This window comes from Lissotriton helveticus, chromosome 1_1 (assembly GCF_964261635.1).
Source record: "Lissotriton helveticus chromosome 1_1, aLisHel1.1, whole genome shotgun sequence".
Lineage (NCBI taxonomy): Eukaryota > Metazoa > Chordata > Amphibia > Caudata > Salamandridae > Lissotriton > Lissotriton helveticus.
This window is the reverse complement of record NC_136057.1, coordinates 1,259,330,426-1,259,357,469: the sequence shown is the minus strand read 5'-3', so window position 1 is coordinate 1,259,357,469 and position 27,044 is coordinate 1,259,330,426. Positions and strand designations below refer to the sequence as shown.

Below are 27,044 nucleotides of genomic sequence, written 5' to 3'. Positions count from 1 at the left end.
GCAACAGGCCCAGAAAACCCATCACAGCACAGGACACAGCTGTCAACTCCTTCCATTTGGAAGACCGGCGACTTTCCAGGATGGACCAACGACCCTGAAGGGACCGGGACCCAAAGGTCGCCCCCCACCCCAAGGAGCTGGCATCCGTCGTCAAGACCAGTGAAGGAGAAGGCTGCAAAGGGAGACCTCAAGACAGATGGAACCGCGCCGACCAAGGGAGCCACCACCTTCGTAAAGACCCTCGGGGCAGACCGAAGACCGAAGGGCAAAACCCGGAATTGGAAGTGACGCCCCCGAACACAAAACCGCAGGAAGCGACGGGACCGAGGATGCACCGGGACATGGTGGTAAGCGTCCTGAAGATCCAGGGTACACATGACCCGGAAGCACCAAAGGAATCACCCTTTGCAAAGTCTCCATACAAAGGGGAAGCCGCAATACCCACCGGTTCATCACCCTTAAATCCAGAACCAGGCGGAAACCCCCCGTAACTTTGGGTACCAGAAAGATCAGGGAATAGAAGCCCGACCCCACCTCTGAAGGAGGAACCTCCTGAACGGCACCCTTCAGAAGAAGAGCCTCCACCCCCTGAGACAGATGAGCCCTTTTGGACCGGCAAGCAGGCCAGGGAGTCGGGCGAATGCCGGAATCCAGAGGGGGAACAGAGACCTCCACTACATAACCCACTCGAAGGACATCCAACACCCATTCGTCGGAACATGACTGGACCCAGGCATCCAGGAAGAAGTGCAGCCACCCTCCTACCAACAACCCAGGAACCACAGCCAAAGAGTCAGGAACGCGGCTTAGCAGGAGGAGGGGACCTAGCCTTACTATCCCGACCCCGGCCAGAAGCAAACCTCCCCTGGCCCTTCCCAAACTGCCTACGATAGGAAGGACGAAAGAAAGGCTTAGGCTTAGAAGGGGCAGGAGCAGCAGAAGTACCCTTAAAAGAAGAAGAGTGTTTCTTCTCCTTAAACAGCTTATTTGGACTCCAACTCCCCCCCAAACAGCATAGAACCCTGAAAGGGCAAACGCAAGGCACAAGCTTTCTGCGCAGAGTCAGTCTTCCAGTCTTTAAGTACAAGACTGCGACGAGCCGTCACGCAAGCCCCACCGGACAGTGCAGCCGCACGCACAACGTCAAAAGAGACATCCGACAGAAGCTCCACCTGACGCTCAATGTGTTCAAGAAGACCGGAAGAGTCAGTGGCATCATCCATCGATTGATAGAGGCTTAATGGTAGACAGCAGAGACTGCGAAACATAAGTCCCATAAACACCGGCTCTCAAGGCCAGGTGGGAACCAGAATAAACCTTCCTGAGAGCAACATCCACCTTTTTATCCACTGGCTCCTTCAGCACGGTGTCCTCCGCCAATGAAGTGCGACCCACCAAACTAGCCGCAAAGGAGTCAATGGGGATCGAATCTGGGAGTTCCGTAGCCATCTCTTGCAGGGGATAAAGGCGAGCCATAAACCGCGGAACCAAAATGCGATCCGGATCAGCCCACTCCCTCTTCTGGACATCTTTAATGAAGGGATGCACCGGGACATCAACAGTGGTAGAACTCTGGAATTGCCGCAACAAAAGACCCCTAGAGGAACTGGGAGCAGCCTCATCCGGGAAACCCATGTTCACCTTTACATGTTTCAAGATGCCAGGCAGGGTGTCCTTGTCAATTTATTTCCCCTTCAGGTCAGAGTCCCCAGCCCAGGCAGACTCATCGCCAGAAGACACAGAGGAATCCGGAGCCGGCCCCTTGCAGCGGGCCCCATCATCACACATCTCCGTAATGGTCTCCCAGATCAAGCGTTTCAAGCGCGCATCCACACCCCCACCGCGGCGCCTGGACCGGGCAGGAGACGGAGAGCGAGAATCACTCGAAGAAGAGGAAGAGGACCTCTCCCTATGACGCCTTTTTCTCGAACTTTTCTCCATCACGAAGAAGGCACACGAGGAACAGCACACTCGGCAAAACAGTAATCACCACAATATCACAGAAACTGCTATGCGGTACTCACCCACTGCCCCGGATTTTAAATCCTCAGAAAACCGCCGGGACAGAAGAGCCTGACCCAACTCAAGACGGAAGACAGGCAGCGGCAAAACCGGAAGGCGTCAGCAAGGCAAGCCAATCCGGAGTCACGAAGGAGGCCACGCCCCCCAGTAAGCCCGGCAGACCAGGAGGGGCGGCCATTGGGCAAACGCTGAACCCACGCGGTCCAAACACCAACGTGCGGCCCGGAGAAGCGTCCATAGCAGCCCACGCCACTCCCCCAAGCCCGGCAGGGAGGGAGAGGCAATACACCAGAGGGAACAGAGCCCTCCAGAGGTAAGTCCAGCGCAGGAGCGCCCACGCTCCTCACACTTCAAACATCCTGTCAGAATGACAGAAAAAAAGAACCGAGGGAATGCTGGGACCTGTACGCTAATGTACTCCCGGCGGGAGGGGGAGGGTAGGTCCAGCATTCCTTCTTCTTCTTTTTTTCTGTCAGGGAGATGGAATATCTCATTTAGTTAATAAAGGTGTCGAGGATGGAGGACCTGGGGGTAATATGTAAACCAATGAGCGTTGGTGCCCAAAGTTCGGCTAAGAAGCCCATGGCTGGTGCAATTAAATGTTGGTGTGCCAAATACAAGACAGTGTAGCATTTATTCTACCTTTTTAATCCATTAACAGACTCTCTCGGCTCCTTTATCTCACTCATGTATGTTCCTGCTTCCACCATTTATGACGAGTTTTCTGTCTTTTTCTTCCTTCGTCCTTCCAGTTTGTTTATTTCTCTCTTGCTCTCGTTAAATGTAAGATGCACAACAATAAGTGCTAGTCCCCTTCAAATGAGTGCTGGTGGCACCAACCAGCAACCACTGGCTTAACTTAAGCACTGACTGCAAGATATTTGCCACTACAGACCACACTCGCATTTAACTCAGGTATTCAAAATCAAGGACAATTGTACCAACAACTTTTTGTTTCCATGCATATGTAAATTTATGAAATGCTATTAATCTTTATAGTGATAAACCAGATATGCAATAATGAACCATATGCTACTCAGTGTCTTGGAGCTAGTATTAGTGTCTCCCAGTAGCCCCATCCCTGGATTTGTTCATGCAATCTTTTTAATTAGCTAACAACTCACGCTAGCCAGGTACCACTAGGTGACCTATCTTTAATGTCTTAATGACATTTTATGATAAAACAAACTAAGAAAGCACCACTATATTATGAAGTCAAAAGAAATAGGCCATCATCATTATCACATGCCCTGGTATTCCCCCTACCTCCTTCCTATGATTGGGCATTATGGTGTTTTTCGCCTGGAATCAAGGAAAACATGCCAGGACATGGCATTCCAATTCTACATGTTTCACCATATTCTGGGCCTGTTGCAGCACATATTATCCTCCTGCTTTGAACAGAATGAAAAGATGTGCAGACACATATTTGATTTTACCATGATTGCAATAACGTAAGGTGGTACTCGACCAGAAGATACTGCTCCATCCAACTTGTAATGTTTAAATTACTTGCAGTTAATTCCACTACTCTGAACCATTCATTCTCATTTGATTCATTACAAAATGAGGGATGATGCCCTGAAACCGGTCCCAGGATGCTTGTTTCCGGTCCAGGGAGGACCTGGCGTGGCAGTTCGGTTAGGACTATTCCCATGAGACACAGGGTCAGGACTGATTTGCATTTGTCTGGCTCTAAACTGGGGTGGCACGGTGAGCAAAAGAACTATGGATTTAACCCAGATCTATTGACTGGGGTGAATGTTTGATTAGCTCTGCATTCCGTCCATCATCTGTGTGTCTTTTGTTTTCTCGCCCTAAGTCTGTCGGTATGCTTAGGGGTGGGTCCCAGGCTCACTTTGGCACTGTATTCCAGCTATCCTGGCTGATGAGGGGTAGTGCCTCGAAACTGGTCCCAGGATGCTTGTTTCTGGTCCAGGGAGGACCTGGCTTGGCAGTTCGGTCTGGATTGTTCCTATGAGGTCCAGGGTCAAGACTGATTTGTATATGGCTGGGTCTACACTGGGGTGGCACGGTGAGCAAAATAACAATGGATTTAACCCATCTCTATTGATTGGGGGTGAATGTTTGATTTTCTCTGCATTCTATCCATCATCTGTGTGTCTTTTTCATTACAAATTGAGGAACAACATCTCTGGTAGACAGATCTGTTTAACAGCTCAAATCTCAAACATGTGCAAATAATCCAGTCCCCTTACCACAGGCTATAAATACATCACTCATCCACAGTACATCCTAATCATACCAAACTTTACCCTAATTATTCCTCCTTTCCCCTTCATTTTAGACCGGCTGTCAATCATATGAGGTAGGGCATCAAGTCATGATTGAAACGAGGATGAATGAATCAGATTAATAGAATTACCAGCAACCAGTTTAAACATTACTTCCTCATCACTTTCTCATTTCAGCCATTATAAATTGAGGAAATACCAAAGCAATTAGCTGGGACATATAAATAAAGAAGAATATGGCACAAGAGAGGTGCAGAAGATCGCACATTTAATGTGCAACTTTTATTAAAACAATACTTTAGAGAGAACTCTTGTACCAAAAATATCCTTACAATCTATTTATAAGTCTGTCATGTTTCCACAATTTGACGGAGATACCCAAGTAGCTGCTTTGCATATCTCCAGCAAAGAAGGACCCTGAGATTCAGTCCATGATGCCACCATATCCCTTGTGAATCTTCCCTGTACTCCTAGGTGACAAGGAAACCTCTGCATTTGACAGGCCAATGGAATTACAAACTTTACCCACTGACTCAGAGTCTGAACAGCATGCTTCCTTTCCAGTCCAGCTAAGCTAAAATTAAAAAAAGAATTGGACTGAATAAAGGAGGCTATTCTATCCAAGTAAATTAAGACAACTCTTTTCACATCAAGGTTCCTGGGAAAAGGTGTAACCAATATAGAGTCTATCTTCATTGAATGAGGCAAATTTCCTTCAGCTTTCTTTTTTTGTTTAATAATTCTTTATCAGTAGTTTTACTTCATGCTATACATGTAATAAGTCTTAGGAAGGGGTACAAAATATTTGGTAGAGAACTATATCAGGTATACACATCCTTGTTACTGCATAACTCACAAATAATACATCACTGCAGAAGCCTCCCCATCCCTCCCAAATTGAAAGTAAGCGGTGGAACTATACTGAGTACTAAACCATACAGTTATAAAGCTCAGTATTATACGCAGGTTTCAAATATATACTTGTACATCTGCACCAAAGGTGACAAGGAAGCGGAAAAGGGAGAAACAAATTCCAAAAACATGAAGAGTTAACGGGAAACCTCTGCATAAAGAAACCACTCATCAACATTGTGAACCAGGCGGACTCGTCATCCTCTAATCCCACATAAGAGATAAACCTTCTCACATTATAAAGCACAGGGAAAGTAAAGAAGAGAGTAGTATGTCCACACTCTGGCACAGGTGTCTATAGGGATCACCTCAACCAGAAGCATATTCAAAGAATGCACCCAAAGTCAGGGCAAATGTGTCCATTCGATCATTCAAACGATAAATCACGAGCTCTCGTAGGCATTTCTTGGATACATGCCTAGATAGTAGGGCATAGGTTGGTTCTCCACTGACGCAATATGCATAGCTTTGCCACAGCTAGTGCAGCAGCGAACCACCAAGGTTTGTGATGTGTAAGGTTCAGATATTTGGCAGTGACATGCAAGGGTGTTATGTGGCTCATCAGAGTGCTAAATATGTCTTATACAGTCCTCATTGTGTTCCAAGCTGCAGCCCAGTACTACACAAGGGAGGGATGTTCCCAAAGAATGTGCACTATATCTCTGCTGGGGTTGTGGCATCTCCAGAGGGATGCCACCAGCAGTATCCCTGTCATGGGAATCCTCTTTTGGGCAAGAGTGGAGCTTATTGAGGTGAGTGTGATATGAGTTCTGTGTGGGAGATTGAGGATGTTTCTGGCTGCTGAGATTTGGATAGTCATGTTGTAGGAAATATAAAAAAATGAACATGCTGTAAAAACATATGAAACATGAAAATATTGTGCAACATCAAGCCCAAGTAGAACCCACACAGCTGTTTATGGTTGAAAACCAGTTTAGGCACAACTCCCACACTGTCACGAGGAAGGTGAAAAGTTCACTTAAGAATGTCATGGAATAGGAAATGTGAAAGGCTTTTCAGTTAAAGACCAACTCATGTCTAAGATCTTGAAAGCATTTACGACATCAGCACACAAGTCCCTGGGCACACACCTTGCCTCCCTGCTCACACCGTGCCTTCAGACAGATTGTGGTCTGACTAGACAATGGGTTCATAATCAAATTAATCCAGATCACACAGGTGCTTGATTAAATAATGGGGGCAGGTAAGAACCTAAGGGCTCCGCCACTTCAGAAAAGCAAGGCTGCACCATATTTACAAGAATATGGTGCAGCCTTGCATTTCCCCATGCGCTGGTGCTAGGTTTAGCAGCTTAGCACCAACGCAGGCACCATTGCTCCATAGTGCAAGGGTGTCTGCGTGCAGGGGAAGATTGTTTATGTGTAGGAAGGTGTCCCTTCCTGCACTTAAACAATCTTTAAATGCTGATTTGTCACTTCTATGTGTGCTGCTTAATGCAGCACACATGGAAGTTACAAAATGTAATTTCAATGTCATTATGTGGAGGAAGGGACACCTTGCTGCACATAAACAATCCATGCCTTTTGCTTTTTCCATGTGTGCTGCACAAGACAGCACACATGGAATAAGCAAAAACGAGGAGAAAAAAAACATTTATCCTTGTTTCACCAATTAAGACCAGGTTTTCTCTGGTCTTAATTTTGGCACAGCCTCCTATTTACACCACCCTTGTAAATAGGGGGCAGCGTCAAAATCAATGGGTGTTGCGGTGGAACGCACACCGCAACACCCACCGCCCACCCCTTTCACACTAAACATAGCGTGAAAGGGGGCCTTATTTACAAGGCAGTGTTAACACTGCCTTGTAAATAAGGCGAAGACCCTATCGCCACAGGAGCATTGGAAAAAGTGACGTTCCTGTGGCGATAGGGGCTTGTACAAATGCCCCTTAGTTCTGAGCACACGAAGGTCTCAGGCACACAATGCTGCCAGCACAAACTTCAAGTAAATTGCATCTACCACGAAACACACACGCATTCATAGTTCAAAGAATGCTATGTCATTAGGGATTGTCAGAAGTATAATGAAGAATGTGTAATGGTTTAGTACAGGAATTCAGGGTTATGAGGACACATGTCTTTGAGTGTTCTTTCCAACTTAAATCTGTAACTTGCATGTCAACTATTATTAACTATGTGTAATAAAGTATTGTATTTATTCGTATAAAAAGGCCAGTCTGAGAACAGGCATTGGAGAAAAACCCCAGAGAAATCCTGAGCAGGGCTGATGTGCAGTCTGTATTGTTTTTCTCCCTATTGTGACAGTTAGTAAATACTGTCTTTGCATTACCAAGAAGAATCTGTGTATTTATTCCAGTATTGTGAATTTTGTCACCCCGCAACAGTTGGTGAGCCAGAGAGGAGATTCCTTTTGCCCCCCCCCTGACAGTTGGCACTGCAACATCACCTATCCCATGCTGCAGAGACCTGTGCGCAGTATTTGAGAAGGTAAGCAAATTCTGTGTTTAAGCTACAATTCTGCATGTGCACAGGGGTGATTGTGAGACCAGAGACGCCCCGGCAAAAGAAATGTGTTCTCTTACTAAAATAATATCAATTGTTGCAAGTATATGAACATTTGAATGCATTTGTGAACCAGACCCTGGGAAAGTTAGCGTATACATGAAATAGTGGATAAAATGCAGACTCATGATGGTGTGACAGTGCCACCTCCCCAGTCCACCAATTAGTGTGCAAGTTAAGAGTGTAAATGCAACATTTTAGTGATGGACATGTCTATTTAGACTATATATTTAGGAACTTTAGGGGCGGAGTTATACTAGACAGTTGGGATGCTGCTAGAGAGAGAGAGAGGAGGGAAGATTCGTCGCTATTCGTCAGTTTCCTGAGAGGTCTAGCTGTTCCCATCTTGTCCTGTACCTGTCCAGATTCTCAACATCTTCCTGATGATTCCTTTGGGAATCTTGGTCATCCCTTGGGACCAGGGGTGGTTTTCCCAGATTTTCCTTCAGTCTATTAGGTTGGTATATAGATTAGGTGTCCTTTAAATTGTCTTGAATTCATGTATTTGAAATGTACCTTTTGTCTCTCCACCTATTCACTCCAACCACAATGAATGATTATGTATTTCTTTAGATTAATCTATTGTCTCTTCATCTATCTTTCTGTTAGGTATTATATTTTGTTTGGCATAAATCAATCTTGTTGAACCCTTATGTCTCTTACTCTATCCATTCCTTCATTGCACAATGTCGTTAAGAATTTGAGTCAAGATCTATGTATTGAACTGTCATTCCATGAGATTTGGTGTTTATTTATGTAATTGTGACCTGATGCATTATGAGCATTTACTCTGAAATCTAAGATAAATTTAATTTATTAATCCTACCAAGAGTCTGAATTATTGAACAAAATGTTTAGTCAGACTAGTCTTATCATTGCCATCAACTATTCAACTAATTGATCCATCAATCAAGAAGAGGAAAACTTGACAAATTAAATGGTTAGTTAAAGGATGATATAAACGAAGGGTATTATTGGTGCCGGATCAGCAATACTAAACACAGATGTAATTTAAATATGATGTAAATATCAGATTTAAGGTTATAAGAGACAGAAGGGTACAGCATGCGATTTTTTGTGTTGGTGGAGTGTGTACATGTGTGTTTCACAATCAGCAAGCCGCATACATACCTAGCTTGTTGATTCCCAACAACAAGTTGGAAGTGGGCTACGTGGGTAATTTGAAATTGGAAGGTGCCAATATATGTTGCATTTGACACTGAAGGTCAGCTGAAGGGCTGGTGTTGCTAAACTTTACCTCCAGTTAAAATCTGAACACTCAAATTCCCAATCCTGACCTAGGGCCAGATGTAGGAGCCCTAATACCGGACGGAAACGCCCGATTTCGGCCGTTTCCGACCGGTATTAGGGTTTTCAGATGTAGGGGGCTGAAAATGACAGAATCGGTATATTTACTGATTCGGTAAAATTACCGATTCGGTAAATATACCGATTCTGTAATTCCAAATGTAGGTGGCACAGTTTACAGTGCCACATGCCCTTAAGAGTCGGTATTTTACCACCCAATCCTATTGGGTGGTAAAATACCGAATTCAGGTGTGCATGCACATCTGTGCATGCACACCTGTGCAATGTGACACACAGACATGCCCCTAGGGCATGTATGTGTGCCACATGTCACACAAGCCTGTACTTGGGGTGCTAGAGGGTGTCAAAGTGACACCCCCTGCACCCTTGCAGGATTCGGTATTTACCGATTCTGTAAATACAGAATCGGTATTTCCCATTGATTCCTATGTGCTTCAAAGCCCATAGGAATCAATGGGAAATACCGATTCTGTATTTACAGAATCGGTAAATACCGAATGTTACAGATTCGGTAATTCTGAATTTAAAATTACCTACATCTGCCTCCTTCCTATTTACCTACTCTTAAATACCGAATCGGTAAAATTCGGTATTTAAGAGTAGGTAAATCGGAATTACCTACATCTAGCCCCTAATGTCCGGCAGTCTCTCCATGGTTTCTATGCATAGTTTGAAAAGAATCTTCTCTGGGGAGTGGAGGAAGGTTGTCAGGGGTAGCTGGTTGCATTTACCCAAGAGTATATTGGAGCTGTGATTTTTGCCCTGTAATTGAATGTTGTCTGTCAGGTGTGGCTCCTCTGTAACAGAAGAGGATTGTCGCCTCACTTCCAGGAGATTAAAAATAAAATTATAAGAAAACAATTTTATTTTTATTTTATTTATCCCTGCCTGAGCAGCCTGACTGAGCCATGGAGTCTTGTTCGGTGCCGGGCAATGGCAGGGAGGAGGAGTGGTGGTCACTTATAAGTGCGCATGTCAGTTTGGCTGGCTGTCTTCGGCTGGCCAAACAGACATGCACACTTAATTATCTCCAACCCAGCTGTGTTGCACAGCAGGGTTGGAGAAATGCCACAGGCTCCTGTGCCTGAGCGAGCTTCATACCAGCTTGCTCAGGCCAATTAAGGGGGTTCTCTCATGCTAGGTATAGCATGAGAGCTGCATCTGGATTGGGTGGAGAGCCTGTGCTGTGGCCCATGGACTGCCAGGAGGAGAGTGGGAGAGGAGCGCCGAGGCAGCCGGCAGTGTCAAGTATGTCTTTTAAAAAAATATATATTATTATTCCCCTATGCCTACCCCACCACCCTACCCTCGCACCGCCCCTTAACCTTAGATTGGTGATGGCGGCCAGTGATCACTGTAGATTCTAGAGCACTGTCATCACTGCAGTTTCTTTCAAAGTATTAAAAGTTTGGTGAACGCCTGGCATCCGTTTTAGCAGCCATTCACCAAACATGTAACTTTTTTTGCCTTTCAAAACAAACTTCGAAAGCAGGAATTTGTTTTTTAAAAACAGGAAACCTAAGTCTTTTACGGTGGTCTTTCCTGATTTTTTCCTGTCCCTCACTACCAGATTTTTTCCTGGTGGTGAAGGACAGGAAAAAAATACATTACACAGTTCGCCCTAAATAGGGCAAGTGAGGCAATGCCCTTCCTGCAATGGCCCTCACTCCATTGTGCAACTGGGGAGAGTATTCCATTGATGGAGCCAACGTGGGATATAGAAAAAGAATACTTAAGGCCCACGACTATGTAAAGGAGGTGCACGCTGAGAGTTTGGCTGGCAGGGTACTCTGTACGTTTGTGACGGAGTACACTGCCTGGCAAATTTTAAATCATGCTGTTATGTGTAATATAAGAATATCCATAAAATATCAAGCTGTACCAAGCTAATCAAAATGTTGTGATAACTGTCAGAGAACTCCTTGTAGCTTGATACAACCTTGATGTCCTACACTTGTAGGCACATTATTCTTGGTAAAATGTGTATTTATCATTACTACAAATTGGGATACTTTGAGATTATTAGATTGCTGAATTGTTATCCAATGACAATACAAGCCTCTTTACTGTCAACGAGTCTCATTAGCTGAGGAAGGCAGACGCACAACATTAGGCTACATAGGGCATTGATTTGCCAAGGGAGATGGACAACACAAGTATAAGGGTGAGAAGTGGGAATATAAAGACTGAGAGAGGGGACTTTTGCAACAACAGACGTAGTAAAATAACCCCAACATGCATGACATGCTTCTGAGAACTGTGGACTCCAGTGTTCTAATGTGCATTATACAACAACTTCTGCATCGAAAGGTGGGCAATAATTGCAGTTCCTAAAATTCTTGATGCACCCTTCAAAATGTGTCTTGAAACGAAAAGCTCAATAGTGGCTGTGTTTGAATAACTAATATAGTTGCCCAAACGGCATATCTGTCATTAAATTAGAACTCGTGCCTTTGTGCCCTTGTGCCATTACAGACTGTTGTATTTGTAGTGCACAAAGGAGTATGCTAGTGAACATGTGTAGAGTCACAATACTGATACACCTTATACATCTGTGTCTTGAATCTCTGGATAGGTTTGTGCCGTGTAAACGTATTTATTAAGAGTGAAGCGTGCAATACTTACCAGACATTCGTCACAATAACGTCCTGTTGCAAGCCGCTGGCACAGACACTCTCCAGTGACAGGGTCACACGTTGAGAGGGGAACACTGCCCCAGGGGTTACAGCTGCAATCTGAAGAAGAAACAAAGGTATGGAACATCTTTCTATTGGGGACGAACTCAAACGTAAACATTATGCCGAAGGTTGAAATACTACGAGCAGGTTGTAAAAGTATCATTGATAAAATTACTAGCAGAAAGATGTATTCATGTGAGTTTACTTTCACCTTTCCTTGAAAGAAGGTGTGCATGAGCCAGGTTTCTTTTCCCTGCCTTGACATGAATCGAATGACCCTCCTTTTCATTTTTTATTATATTACAACTATTCCACTGGAGAGGAGTGTAATATGCTCAGACAGGTTTGAAGATGCACATGTGACATTGCACGTGGATCCTACAGAGCTCCTGTTTTGCTGATTGTAAGAATATCACAGCAGAGTTTCTCATCCAAATGCATCACAACTTCTCAATATTGTTATATACGTTATCAAAAATAGGTGTGTCTATTTTATTTCTGTGATAACATATATTGCATACCTCCCCAATAGGTACCTAGTATATAAATGTGTCACTCAGGGCTCTGCACTCGTGGTAGAGCCCCCCTCAGTCCTGGGGGGGGGGAATAAACACTAGTAGTGCAGGCATTGCACTCATTGCGGGATCTCCACACTGCTCACCATGAGTGCGGGGCCTCTGCCACTAGTGCGGAGGCTATTTTTGATTTGGCCTCTTAATTTTCTACAAAACTGCAATGATATTTCACTGCACTCACTGGGTTTAGCTGAACAAACCCTTAATTTGATCTTTTTCTTCGTGGCGCATTAGTTATAGAATCCCTCACATTCTACCCTGACACATATGCTCACGTCTGTTACAATTATCCATTGCATGCTGCATCCTTTTATAGTTTTCTCAAGTGGTTTTTCAAAATGTCAGACATTTTGAGATTATTTGGGCTCTATCTGTGCATCAGTTACGAAGAACTGAGGCGGAGCTCAGCAAGCTCATGCTGGATTGAGAAAAAAGAAAAACAAGCAATGTCAATACCTTTTTTTAAAAAAAAATTTATTCCTCATATACCAGAAGTGGGTATTCTAGAAAGGGTATCTCATCCTCTCCCCATTACGATGTTCCGGCCAGCTGGACCAAATCTACCAAATTCGCTCCAGAATGGGAGAGGAGGTAAGATCCCCCTCCAGCCTCCACTGTGAGCTAGGTCCACTCCATACCCTATAGTCTGTACGGCCCTCGGTTGGGTAGGATACCAAGCACCCACAGGACCCAGGTGAAAACACAGGAATATATCTCATCGGTTCCGCCAAGCCACCAAGGCCGCCCAAATTTTATCAAGGCTAGAGTTATCACATGCAATATCAGCTTCGCTAATATATATAATGTAGCTTAAAAAATCTGCAAAGGTAGGAAAAATCTCCGACTTCCAAAGTTTACATATTTCTCGTCTAGCTATAATCATTACATAAAATATAAATTTAGTCCTTATCTCATTAAGCTGAGACCCAAACTCTAATCCAAAAAACATGGTCATCGGAGTGATTTTAAACCGTATATTCCACACTTCTGTTATAAATTCTTCTATTTTGGACCAAAAAAGAGATCGTTTAGGGCACTCAACAAACATATGTATATCGTCTGCCTTGGAGAGCTTACAATGTAAACAACAATATTCAGAATTCGTAAGCTTAGACAACTTCTTGGGTGAAAAATACGCTCTATATAGTGTGAACAAGTGATTTAGTTTTAAGGGGGTGGATTTAACAACCGTATGCAACAATTTGAAAGAATCTCCCCAGAGACCTTGTAATTCACCATGTTGTAAAGCTGCTACTTCTCCCATAATTTATTAACTTCAAGTTCCGTGACTTGATCTTTCACATTTAGTGCCTCGTACCAAAAGGAAACTTCCTTTTTCCAGCTCCCTTTTTTCTTTACTAGATCAAATTTGGGATTAGTTGTAAGATCCCAAGTTATAGTACTACACCAGCTAGATAACTGATAAAATTTGAATCTAGTAAGGGTTCCATTTGTTAACCTGGATAATGAGTCCCACTCCAATAATCTTGACTCTACAAGGAGATCCTGCCACTGTCCAATGCCCGCTATTCTAAGAGGAATCGATAATGGATCCCTAAGGCATTCGGGTGTTCCCGGCGAATCCCAATGTCAATACCAATCGATGTGGCCATAAATGAAATGGCCTTTTGTGTCACTGATGAATGTTGACATGCAATAAGTCATCATACAAGCACTATGTTGCTCTTCTTTGCAGTCATGTACCACTGATCAATTATCCGACTCATTCTTTCATTCCCCCTCTGACACAACCACAATAAAACGCACAGAGACTATACAACACATGCAAGATAAGTTAAAAGAACACAGCGGGCATATATCTGCAATAACAAAACTAAACATAACAGCTGGTGTCCACCTTGCAAAATTATCGTAAATAGTCTATTGTTTTAATGTTCAAGCATGGCCGCCACATATAGAACAAAAGATTTGTCCATCTTGGAATCCTCAAACAACGAGAGACTAAGGTCAACAGCATTCCATAATAATTTCCTGGGTTAAAGGAAATAGCCATGAGGATGGTGGCACACGGCAGATGAAATGAGCATCAAACAAGAGACTATTAGAACTGCCTTGAGAGCTGTAGTATCCTATTAAGAAAACTTAAAATAAAAGGAGGAGAATAAAAGAAATGGAAAGAAGATTATAAAAGGAGGAAATTCAAAATGAAAGCACTAGTCAACCAGCCCTGATACTGAAGCACACACATTTTCAGACGGATGTACACACATGATCAGGAAATGCCATCATTCACAAGGCAAAATAGCAAAAACTGATGCAGGTTGCCCTGAGAGGTATTAAATTGGTAGAGCATGGGTGTTTACACGCATCCAATTGTCGATTTTGGAACATTCCCAGACTTACCAAGGCTGGTAAACCTGGGAATACGTCAAAATGCTACACGTTCCATAGGGAGGCGGAACATGGAGAAATATCTTTATTTCTCCTCCTTTTTCCCTCCTCTAAGTGTCCTGCATTCTACAGCAGACCTAGAAAGAGAAAAGAGCATCTAAGGATTGTTTTTATGCAGGAAGGACCCACTTCCTGCACAAAAACAATCCTGTCTACACACAGGCTCCCTTGAACCATGGCTTAAGACAGCACATTGTGCGCCAGAGCTAGAAGACAACAAGAATGCGCAATATAATGCTAAATATGTTGTATCCTGTCCTCTCCCTCTCATGTAACACAGCAAGGTGCCTTGCTGCATTGTGTTGAATGAAACCTTGATAAATCGGCCCCTACATTTCTTAGTTATGGTTTACTTCTTCTTTCTTATACTCACTCTTTACTTTATTCTTTCTCACTTCTCTTTAAATCTCCCCTTAACTAAATCACTGTCTCAATCTGTCAATCGTGGTCACTGTGCATCTTTTACAGCCTTGAAAAAGCCATTTAGATGAAACACGAGTGGCTATTTCTAATACCCACGATGGATGTTTTCATTTGGCTGAAATATTGTACTGTTGGTCCCATAGGACACTGAGCCACATGTATACATTATAAGATGACTATACAAAGGTCTGGGGATGTCTCATAGACCACAGTTTATGGGGTAAAGTTTTACTACATCCCATGTGTAAAATGGGACATTAAATTAAGTTCTGTACTAAATCAGTAACAAATAGGACCTTCTCATCAGTTATGAAATCCTTGACCAATTATCTGTGTACTGTTGATACTACTAATCTTTGCTATGTTTCTTGTGCTCCAGAAGATGGCTTTGTATTTTGAGGGAGGTATCTTACATTTCTCTAATGGCACCTCTTTGGCAGCACCCACTTACATTAACATTTCTGGGTTTGATATACTGAGCTCATTTACGTATAGACACATACCACACACTGATGATATGCGGTTAGTCATATCCAGGGCTCTACTTATAACATCAACAAATATGATATGCGTTGACCAAGCCAATAATTCTGTCTTTCAGTAAATGAAAGTGCTTTATCAATGTTGATTGCCGAGTTGGTGAATGTGAAAGTGAGTCAAAGGCTGGATGAATGGATGGAGTAAGCATGTGGATGCACTCAAGGGTGAGTGACAGTGCATGAATGGATGCGTGAATGGGAGAGTGACATGATGAATGGGTGAGCAAATTAATATTAGGATGAGTAAATCATCTGTATGGAGGAGTATTTAAAGAACCATATACAAGGATGGATGGGTGAGTGCATGGATGGATCAAAAAGTGAGTGAAGGGTACTGGGTGGTCTTCCATCCCATTGGTGGCAGAATGCATTGAGTGAAATGCAGTTTTAAGGCTGCTATGAGAGTCTTAGTACTAAAGTAATTGTGAGCATTTCAATTCAGGCTACAGTTATCTTGTGAGAACACCAGAATGTCCCAGTTCTGGAATAATCTTGCAAGTCAGGATGGAAGTGCATTGTCAGAATCTGTCAAATGCCGAGTATAATAACAGTGGTGCGTGGGGATGAAAAAAAAACTGGACAAGATACATGATCAAGAGTTTTACAAAAAACAGTTAAAAACAGTAAAAAAAGAGTTAAAAGTAAGGATGAAAAGTCCGTGCAAACTAATGCAGTACATTGCATTTGTATAAAAAAAAAAGCCTTTCAACATTTGCTGATTTTTTGTTAGTCAAAAGAGAGTTTTCTTAAGGTGCAAAAGTGGGTCTTTTTGAGTCAAGTTCAATCGCTGGCCTCTGGATTTTGGATCGTGTTAACTGTTTTCATGAAGCGCACTAGTCTGCAGGCTAATTGGATATCTTCTCCCTTGAAGCAGATCAGCAGGGCTTGTCTGCGAGTTCGCACACCACTTTGATTCCAGAGCTGTGTTAGTTGGCCCCTTCGGGCACTATCTAGAGCTTTACAGCTACATAACAAGTGCAAAAGTCCTACTTGGGTTGTCGCAAAGCCTACAGTTGGAAATAAATTCCAGGCGTTTCCATGGGGGGAGATGTACTTTTGACGGAATTACCCGCATCCTCAGCTGCAGAAAATCTTCCTTCACCCTCCTTGAAAAGCAGGTGCTGAGGTATGGCTGAGGTAAGGCGCTAGTGTAGCCTTGGATCACGAACCACCCGTGTGATCTCCTGGTTAGTGCTGCTTTGTCTTCTTCCATGGAAAGAATTTTCACAGACTTGTTAACCAGGCGCTTGAAGCACTTATGTGAACAGCTGGAGTCCCAAAGGTCTTTTAGTGCAAGGGATTTTATAGCTGCTTAGAGGTAGACCGTTGCGGGGATCCCTTGTTTGTCTCCATCTCTTTCCAAAGGTGGGCGTTCAGGGAGTCGGTTGCAGCGTTCTTTACTTTATGCCAGCATTTTGCATATGCGCCCTTACGTGCAATTTGCTGCTTCTGTAAACCGAACTCCAGCCTTAGCTGAGCTGGGGAGGTGTACGGAGGGAGTGAGAAGAGTATTCGGAGTGTTTTGCTGACTACATTGTCTAAAGTGTCCTCGTCTCTCCCTCTCAAGCATTCGCTGCCATATGTTATTGATGGTAGCAGTTAGTTTTGCGCGAAATATGTCCAGCAAGGGGATTAAGTTTGGGCCGGCTATTTTGTTCTTGATATTTTTTAAAGCGATGGACAGTGAAATCCCTCTGTTTTTTATTGTTGTTACATGTCGCTGGAATGAGCCGTTGGAATCAAAAATTATCCCCAGATATTTGTATTCTTTAACTGTTTCCATTTTAAGGTCATGTGGAGACCATTGAAATGTTTGCTTTTTTGCTTTTTGATTAAAAACCATCACCTTCGATTTTTCCGTATTTATGGTCAGGCCGTTTTTTGCAGAAAAAGGATTTGTTGTATTAATAAGATGTTGCAGGCCTACTGGGGTGTGGCTGATTAATATCAGATCGTCTGCATATAATAAATTCGACAATGTAAGACCCCCTAGCTTTGGGGCATGGTGGTTGCAATTGTCCAGATCTTTAGAAAGGTCAGACATGAAAAGGTTGAACAGGGTCGGTGCGAGAACGCACCCCTGTTTCAACCCTTTTGTGGTCGGAATTTCTTTTGATAAACAGTTGCCGGCCCCCAGTTTTATTTGGATCCAGGTGTCTGAATGCAGTAAGATCAATAAGTTGAGCAGTTTGGAATCCACCTCCCAATTTCAGAGTTTTAACCACAATTTCCCTCTGTCAATGCTATCAAAAGCGGCTGAGAAGTCGATGTAGCACGCATATAATGGTTTTTTATGTTTGATGGAAGCATCTATCAGCAGGGAGAGGGCTAGAATGTTTGTCGAAGTCCCTAGATTTGTTTGGAATCCAGTCTGGTTGATAGGGATTCATTTTTTATTTGATGCCCAGGAGATTAGTTCTTCCAAGAGTAGCCCTGAAAAATATTTTGCATCTATATCTATAAGAGCTATGAGTCTGTAGTTCTTAGCCTCGTTCTTATTGCCTTTTTGGGTTTCGCCTGCCGAAAGGCTGCGCTCTGCGCAGCTTTTCAGCGCAGGTGAAATCCTATGTCGACACTAAGCACTTCGGGAACGTCCCCCGGCTCTCATTGGCTAGCTCCATAAATGGAGGCTAGCCATTGAGTGCCGGATCTGTCCGTCAAGGCCGGACCAGATTCGGGGGCGTCCCCGAGATTTTTTCCCAGGGCGGAGTTAAGTTTTTTCCCGTTCCCTCCCCTTTCACTGAAAGTGAATTCAGATGCGCTGTCCATTCCCGCCCCCTCCGTGTGCCTCCCCGCCCCTCCCTCGCTGTCCTGTGCATGTTTCCCGCCGTCCGTGTCCTCTCCCGCCCCCTCCCGCCGTCCGTGTCCTCTCCCGCCCCCCTCCCGCCGTTCGTGTCCTCTCCAGCCCCCCTCCCGCCGTTCGTGTCCTCTCCCGCCCCCCTCCTGCCGTTCGTGTCCTCTCCCGCCCTCCTCCCGCCGTCCGTGTCCTCCCCCGCCCCCTGTGTCTTCGTAGGTGCTTGTTTTCCCATAGCTGCCGCCGGAATCATGTTTGGAGAGAGAGACTTCGTGGGAGCTGCCGGACGTCCCTTCGCACTCGCATCTGCAGGGGCAGCCGCCTTAGGCTCAGCTTCTGTGTTCACCCGAGCCGAGGCGCGGGCTTTCAACGCTGCACCAGCCGCCTTTGTTTGGGGCTTCGGAGGCATGTTGTCGAGCGAGGTGCCTTGCTCGCAACAGGAATCACTTCCTCGGGTCTGTGGAGTTGTGGAGTTGTGTGGGTGTCGACCCAGGTGTGCGGAGATAGAAGCGAGGAGCCGCCCGCCACACCCAGAGCAGCTTAACGGTGAGTCCCAATCTCACGTAGTTCAATCGGCAGATAAGCGCCATAAAGTACAGAAAACTCTATTAGCATGTTCTTTTGGCACACATATTATCCTTTAAAGTGCTCAGGGAAAGGAATATTGAAATTGAGCTAGGAGGATAGTCACGGACCAGAGGAGTCAAACACCAGCTTACACGGCTGACATCACGGCCGCCATCGATTGACGAACTTACTGTGGTTTCTTATGCACATTTTAGCTGAGTAGCCAGCATATCTTTGTTAAGGCCAGTTAAATAGGACAAAATCAGCAAAAGGGGGTATTTTTCACTTTCAAATGTCAACTTAAAGTAGAAAATTTGTGAGAAACCACTTTAAATGTATTTTAGAGAAAGTGTGTGTGTGCATGCGTGCGTGTGTGTGTGTGCGTGCATGTGCGTGTGGGTGTGGGTGTGTGTGTGCATGTGTGCATGGGTGTGTGTTTGTGTGTGTGTGCGTGTGCATGTGTGGATTCTCATTGACCAAGATATTGCACTGACAATGCTACTTCAGTCTCTTTTTAAATCACGTCATTACTTACTGTTTCTATTCATTCTTTGCTTTATTTTCCTACCCTCCACTCTCTTTTCCTTATTTCCTTTCTCTTTTCCCTCTCTCTGTGGATGCCGGCAGTTCCACATCATAGGCATTTATTATGCTTTGTATGCAAGGGAGTTCGCACTTGAGTAACTGTTCTGTGTCTGAATAAGTGTGCACTTCTGCCTGCCATTCCTGTGCAGCCCAAATTGTACGCATTCGGCTTTTTATAAACTATTTCTGTACAATCTTGAGCTGCTGCTATCACCACCTGCCTTTTACCTGTTCGTGCTGCCCTTATTTTGCATGTTAGTTAAGCTTACTGAAAACCTTCTCAGTATAGAGGAATCAAAATGATTGACATTGGCAATGCTTGGCAAGTCCCATAAACTTAAAAGTTTGTATGGGAGTTAAGAATTTAACAAGGGTGTAAAAAGCTAAGCCTGGGCAAAATTGAAATCCCTATGGCGAAATTCCTGAATTTTGCATTACGCGAAATAGGCAAAACTTCTCAATTTTGCATTATGCCATTTTGCGTCATTTTCACATACAGGAGACAATTGTGACCCAAAAATGTATCGCAGAGACATTTTCTTTCCTGGCCACTCTTTTGCTTTTGGTATGTTGCATAGCAGTTATGTAGGCGGTATGACTTGGTGTTAAAATAGCAAAAAAAAGTGGTTTGCCGTATCTTGCTTGACTAATAGTAATTTAGTTTTATTAACTTCCATGAAATTTAGTAAAACATAATTACATAGTTTAATATAGCGTTAAAACCAGCAAGTGACGTTTTCTGGCTCTTTGTTTGTAGTTTCCTCTCTGCCCCGGGTTTGAATTTTTTTGACACACCAGGGCATGATTTCTGTAGGTTGATGCTGTGGGTACTAAGGTGTATGTTTTTCTTGCTAGTGTGTGGCATCTCTGCAGCCAGAATTGCTTTTGTGCAGTTGTATTCGACATTGGTGATAGGGTTTAAAGCAATCTGTTAGGATCCAACTGAGTCTTTTACAACAGCAGCAAAAGTCCAAAACCCTTTTTATTAGGTTCGCAAAAAACTGAGACCTCATCCACACCAGAAGCTGCTCAAAGGTCCGCTCTTCGTGATATCTCCAACTGGAATCCGTCTCCCCATTCATTGTCAGCATTTTATTGCTGATACAGTGGTTACATCATCACTAGAGTACAGAACACATCACAGCCCTTTCTCTTGTTTATTTTTTCACCCCATTGGAGCTGCTTTGTTGCCTCTCCTAGGGGTTTTAGAGTTTTTTGCATCAATTTTCATTAGAAGAAAAAAGGTTGTCCTCTTTGGCAACCACTTGATTACAAGCAATTTGTGAAGTTTAATAGAGATTCTGGTGACAACCAAAATGTACTTGCATGCTACAACCAAGTGGCACTTTTGGAGATTGATTACAACATTAGTACTTCTAGAATTACTAAATTGGCTATGCTGAAGGCCTGCAGACTATGATATTTTTCTTTTTAAATATACACCAATACCCACAACTTCTAATTGCCCCTTGAAAATGTGTGGTTCCTAGTCCCTTGTGTCCCTGCTGATGGGTACTATTGTTGGGGGATCTAGTTTCATATACATCTGCCTCAGGAGACTGTTGTACCCTTTGTTCTTGGGTGACTGTACTTTTGCACAGGTTCTCGTTGTGCTCCCTATAGCAATATCACCGCCAGAAAGCTGGACAAGGTAGACCCCAGAGAGTTGTACTTATTAGACCTTGTTCATCCATTCATGCTCTCACCCACTAGTCCAGCAGCCCATCTATCCCCTCACTTTTCCATCTTTGCGCTCAGTCACTCACCCAGCACTCACTTGGCACGTGTTTAATCCCGGGGCCCTCAGGATTGCTGTTGGCAATCAAGCGAGTTGTAGTGTTTTCTGTATTTTGTTGCCAGTGGTAGTGTTTCCTCTATTTACGTGCAAGTGGTAGTGTTTTCTGTTCACAGTCAAATGGTAGGGTTTTCTGTTTAGCCGCAATTGGCAGTATTTATTTTGTTTACGTTCTGGTGGTTGTGTGTTTTCTGTTTTACATTCTGGTGGTTGTGTGTTTTCTGTTTTACATTCTGGTGGTTGTGTGTTTTCTGTTCACAATCAAGTGGTGTGTGTTCTGGTTAAATACAAGCTGTAGTGTGTGCTCTGTTTACGTATAAGTGGAAGTGTGCTGTATTAGCGTGTATGTTTTCTATTTGCATGCAAGGGGGGGGTGTGTATTTTCAGTTTAAATTGGAGCGTTGGTGTTTTTTTTGTTTACTAGAATTGGTAGTGTCCTCCTCATATATTAGTAGTAGCGAGTTTTCTGTTTAGGTGGTAATGCAACTTTTTTTTTTGTTCATTTTTTTTTATATCGGGAACTTGACCCAAAAGCATTAAAGCCCTTTATATCGTATCAGATTTTTTTTTTTAAACCTGGGGAGCCGGGATGAGCTGGAAACAACCCACACCTTCAGTGTGAGAGACATTGTGTATGAGAGACAGCAGTGTCTGTAAGAAAGACAGCAGTGTGTGTGAGAGAGACAGCAGTGGGTGTGTTCAAGGCAGAGTCAGCAGTGTGAGAGAGACAGCAGTGTGAGACCTTTTATTTATGTTTTGGTTTTTGAAACATAAATAAAACGAATTATTTGCAATGTCAATAGCATAAACTTGCTTAAATACGTGACCTATTGCATTGAAAATGCAATACAAATCGCATTTGCGAGAGATTAAGCTATTGCCATTGTAAATGACAATGCCATTTATTTATCTGTTTTCAAAACCAACACATAAATAAAAAGTTTGTAATTCACAATGCCGATAGCTCAAACTTTTCCAAAGGCGAAACCGTTGCATTGTAAATGCTTGTTTATAGATTGGAGCTATTATTGAACCCCTCCAGGAGGATGGAAATTGTTCGGCCTTCCAGGTTTCTACAAAAAGCGGGAGCAGTTGTTCAGCCCAATAGGTTGGATCTTGTTTATAGATAATGGGAGGGATTCCATTTGGGCCTGGGGCTCCCTCCTTCCGTCCTTTCGCAATTCGTCCCTTCAACTGCTCAATCGAACCTGGGAAGTTGGTGTCCTCAGCTGGAGGCTTTAGAGCCGTCGCGATCGGCTTACAGAGCTCTGGATTTCGATGGCCCTTGCTTGGCACTTCATCATTAAAGTGTTTGAACAGGTAATTTACCCAGGTTACCTCTGTGATGTGGGAGTTCACTCCAGGGGCATTCGGATTATCTATTTTATTAACAGTTTTCCAAAATCTTGCTCTGTTATTGTTTTTTGAATCATAGAGTAGTTTTGCCCAAGTTTTTTCTGCGGCTTCTTGTTTGATTCACCACAGGATTTTATTCTTTTTGCACTTTAGTGATCTCAATTTAGACACTGAGTCGTTGTCACTCCCACCTTTCCGCAGCTCGCGAAGTGTTCTGTTAATGGCTGTTTTTATTGCCCTTAAATTGGGCGTTAAAGAGGATTGAGGGTAATTTTTTGGGTTGCTTATCGGGCAGGGCGATATTTTTTTTTGGGCATGTCCATACGTCGATTTCTTTAACGAAATTGAGCTTAGTGTTCTTTAGGCCAAAGGATTTCAGGAAGGACTCCCAGGCAAGTATTTTGTTATCATTCAGCGCAGCAGCACTTTCCCAGCACATCTTTGCTTCTTGCATTAATCGATCTGGGTCGCTAGTATTGCACTTAATTCTATTGCATTTTGCTGAGGTCGTTAGCTTTGGGCCATTTGCTAGAAATGTTAGCGCTGTCCCTTGTGCCCTCGGTGTCAGTTCTTGCGGGAGGTGGTTGCTGCAGTCAGATATTCCGATTTTAAAGTCTTGTACTAATACGAACAATGAGAAAGACAAGAAGGTGTAGTCGATCGCCGATGATGTGATCGAGTTATGGAAGGTTGCTGCTTGGGGACGGTCCCCCGTTGATCACCCATTTGCCGAAATCAGACCCAAGTTAGTTAGGTCTTCTATTAAGCTTTTTGATAAATTTGTTGGTTTGCCCCAAGGGCACACTTTCAAAGGTGGGATCCCCCTGACATGCAAATAATCTTCCATTGGATAATTCTTCCCTGATGATTTAGAAAGGAACATATTAAAGTCTCCTCACACAATAAGGTTCGGATTGTCCACTTCCGTTATTAGTTTGTTCAGTTCTGTCACCAGGGCAGTAGCGCCATTTTTTTTCCCCTTTGGGTGCAGATAGGTATTGACCAGGATTAGTTCTTGCCTGTTGGATCCCGGTGTCGATATTTCCAGCTGGACTGCAGTAATCCCGTTTTCAGTTCCCGAAGTATTTTTATTTAGCAGTTCTTTTGCGTGGTTTATTGTTTGTATCGAGGTGTATATCGTTAAGCCACCTTTTTCACGACCGAATTTTGAGGTTCTCCGGGCTGGGAGGTGGAATGTTTTAAAGCCCTGAAGATGGAGCGGTTCTGCTGACCAGGTTTCTTGTAGCAGTATTAAGTCATACTGCTGAAAATATAGCAATAGTTCGTTGTTGGTAATTTTTGCTCCTAGTCCGCTTATGTTCCAAGAACACAATTTAAGCGACCGATTTGCGTTTGAGGGGGTACCGATTCGCTCTGCAGATTGTCATTGGCTGGACTGTCTGGAGTTAATTGTTCTTGCGATCCAGTCCCATTCTTGATTTTGGGTCGGAAGACCATTGATTTTTTGTTGAGTGGGAGTATGTTTGTTTGTTTGGTTTTATTTCATGTTTGAATTAAAAATGTACTGAGAATACAAAAGAGAATCCTTTATGATTTTTTAAGGTATGTAATGGCCTTAGAATTTCAATGTAACTGGGTTTCATAACTTTGTACCTTTTTGAAATAAGCTTGTAATTTCCTATTGTAAAGAAGGGTGTGTCTGGGGATTTGTCAGAGAAACCTGATTTCACACTGTGATCCTTATGCTTTTGAGGAAGAGCATTTGCGTACTCTTCGGTTGGAGATAACATGATGCACGTGTACAATAGGACTTTCTGGCTTGCTGTACTGATGCACTGACCATGTACACACAGAGGCCATCTTTACAACTGGGTACCTACAGTGTGCTAAAATTGGGACATTACCTCCACCATCCTTTTGGACTGGAATCCTACAGATGTAAAGATGATCAACAGCTCGTCAATATTCTCTACACATTGAAAGGAACCTCCTTTGCAGCAGTTCTTCTTAATATCGAAAATGTTAAGAGTACAGCCGTTATTGGTTTTGATGGATGTTCACCATACTTTTAACATTTTATGTTTTTCAACAACAAACTCCCAAAGCAGGATTAAAATTTTTTTTTTTTAGAAAAACAAAAACACTAAGGACCCCCACAATCTGTGAATTCACTTCCAGGGTGTGGGGGTAATTCTTTTTTTCTGTCCCTCCCCATCTTTCCTGGTGGGGAGGGACAGCAAAAATAGACATTACATTATCCACCTTAAAAGGGTGGGCGGTGTAATGGCCTTCCTCCGACGGCCCCAACTTCATAGGACTGCAGGACCTCGGAGGACATTTTCCATTGAAAGAGTGAATAGGGCTGCACAGATGGAAAAGTTAATGACCACCCATCTCCAAATGAAGCGGGCAAACCAAGGGTTTTGGAGCTAGGTCCTCCATCACCTCTGCAACGGAAGACAGTGTCTCACAAACTCTAAATCAGGGCAGGAGATCTGCTGAGACATAACATGATTTCTGTGGATGTGTAAACAACAACAGTGCTCGGGGCACTCAAGATAGATAGGTAAAGGGCCCTGAGAAATCTAAGAAATCAGAAAGTAAGTGCAGAAAATATACAGTTATGAGATGTGATAAAGCTTCAGGTACTGCTGATGTTGAACTCAGTTGCTCTATGGAATTAGACTCGGATGATCAGTCGATGAAAAGTCATGGATAAGGGAGTATGGATTGGAAAATGTAAGGAAAAATATAGTGATGTTTCGATAGACCCACGGGGAAACAGCATGTTGATCCTCTAGCAAATCATGAAGCCAAATATGTTCAATACTGGTTGTGCAGAAGTCCCTAAAAAATAATGTTAAAATCAGTGTACTCTAGATAAACACTAGCAACATCTGAGTTGGATGGCAAGATATTGGCTTTTATAGGGAAAGGTGGACATGATGCATGTAAAGAATTAGACAAAGGCCTGTGAGGATAGAGTCCTGGATGTGATGGGGTCATTAACCAAAATGTTTCAAATGGCAGAGGAGGCCTGTGTAAATAACAAAATCATAGATGTGGAAGAGATGAGACAATGGACTCAGTAAGCTATATGTCTTTTTGAGAATGCTAAAACGACATTGGCAGTGGAATGTATAAAAAGCATGTTGCCAAACATTGACCCAAATTGTATTGATTTGACAAAAAACAAAGGAGGCGCCGCAGTTGAGGATATGCATTAAAAGGAAGATTGGTGTATTTTATTAGGGTTTTTTTGGTAGAGGAAAAGAGCAAGGTAATGCATCTTGTGATAAACTGGCCCAAGTTTTTGGGTGTGTTCTGTTCTCTATAGAAATCAAAATGGGTTGTTAATTTTTTCTTAATAAATGTGTTTTTATAATGGCTGGGCTAACAAGAAGTTGGTTCCCTGGTCGAGGTCAGAGAATTTTGCAGATGGATCCAGACCCTGCTTTTAGAGAATGCACTATTGGAGTGCAACTCATGGACCAGTTTTTTTCCCTTAGAGGCAGATGAGTAGTGGAAGAGGGTCCATGTCAAGGCCCTATTTCTAGCCAATGAAAGTTGGATGGGAGACATACACAATGTTATTAGAAATAGGATCAGGTAATGCAGGACTTTTGAGTATTAGAAACAGTACAAGGGTTCAGAATAGAGTTCATTGCCACGCCAGTACAGGATCAGGTACCAAGGAACATAGATTCCAGCAAACAGGAAAAGGTTTTGGTATATAAAGAAGTATAGGAGTTGAGAATGTAACATGTGATTGTGAGATCGTGGGGGGTAGTGGCATGGCTTAATAAGCAATATTTTGTTTTAGAGAGAAACAACAAGGGAATAAACTGGCGAGATTTGAATGATTGAGCGGTGTATCCACCATTTCCATATGGATGGTATGCATCTGTTGAGAGATACCATGCAGAAAAGGGATTTTTTGACATTGCTTGGATGTGAAGGATGTGTAACTGATGAGTCCGATTTGTGGACGCATTAAAGGTTTTAGCATTTTGATGGGGAGAAGACGTGGAAGTGTTGATGTCTGCCACTTGGCCTCTCTTCAGCACCATTGTGCTTGTGTTTTGGAATATTAAAGTGTTCTATAGTGTTTTAGGGTGGCTGATGTAAGTGAAGCACTAAAGGAATGAATTAATGCTATCAGCCTCTATTTTGGTCATAAAAGCCAGCAGTGCTGAGAAGCATAGGGGAAAAAAAACAAATTACTGTAAATGACAAGCCCAAGAAGCTGGGTACAGACTGCAGTTGGAACTTTCTGAGCTGGCTCACTAGTTCAATCT

At 43.3% G+C, this 27,044-nt stretch overlaps 1 protein-coding gene across 1 annotated transcript in view; it reads right to left on the bottom strand.

Annotated features, from left to right (window-relative positions):
* The window catches only part of LOC144822490 (laminin subunit beta-4-like), a 500,129-nt gene that overhangs the window by 167,848 nt on the left and 305,237 nt on the right, over positions 1-27,044 (bottom strand). Inside the window, exon 11 of the mRNA XM_078680103.1 lies at positions 11,687-11,796. Within this exon, the coding sequence (XP_078536229.1) occupies positions 11,687-11,796 (110 nt within the window). The remainder of the gene's footprint in view (positions 1-11,686; positions 11,797-27,044) is intronic.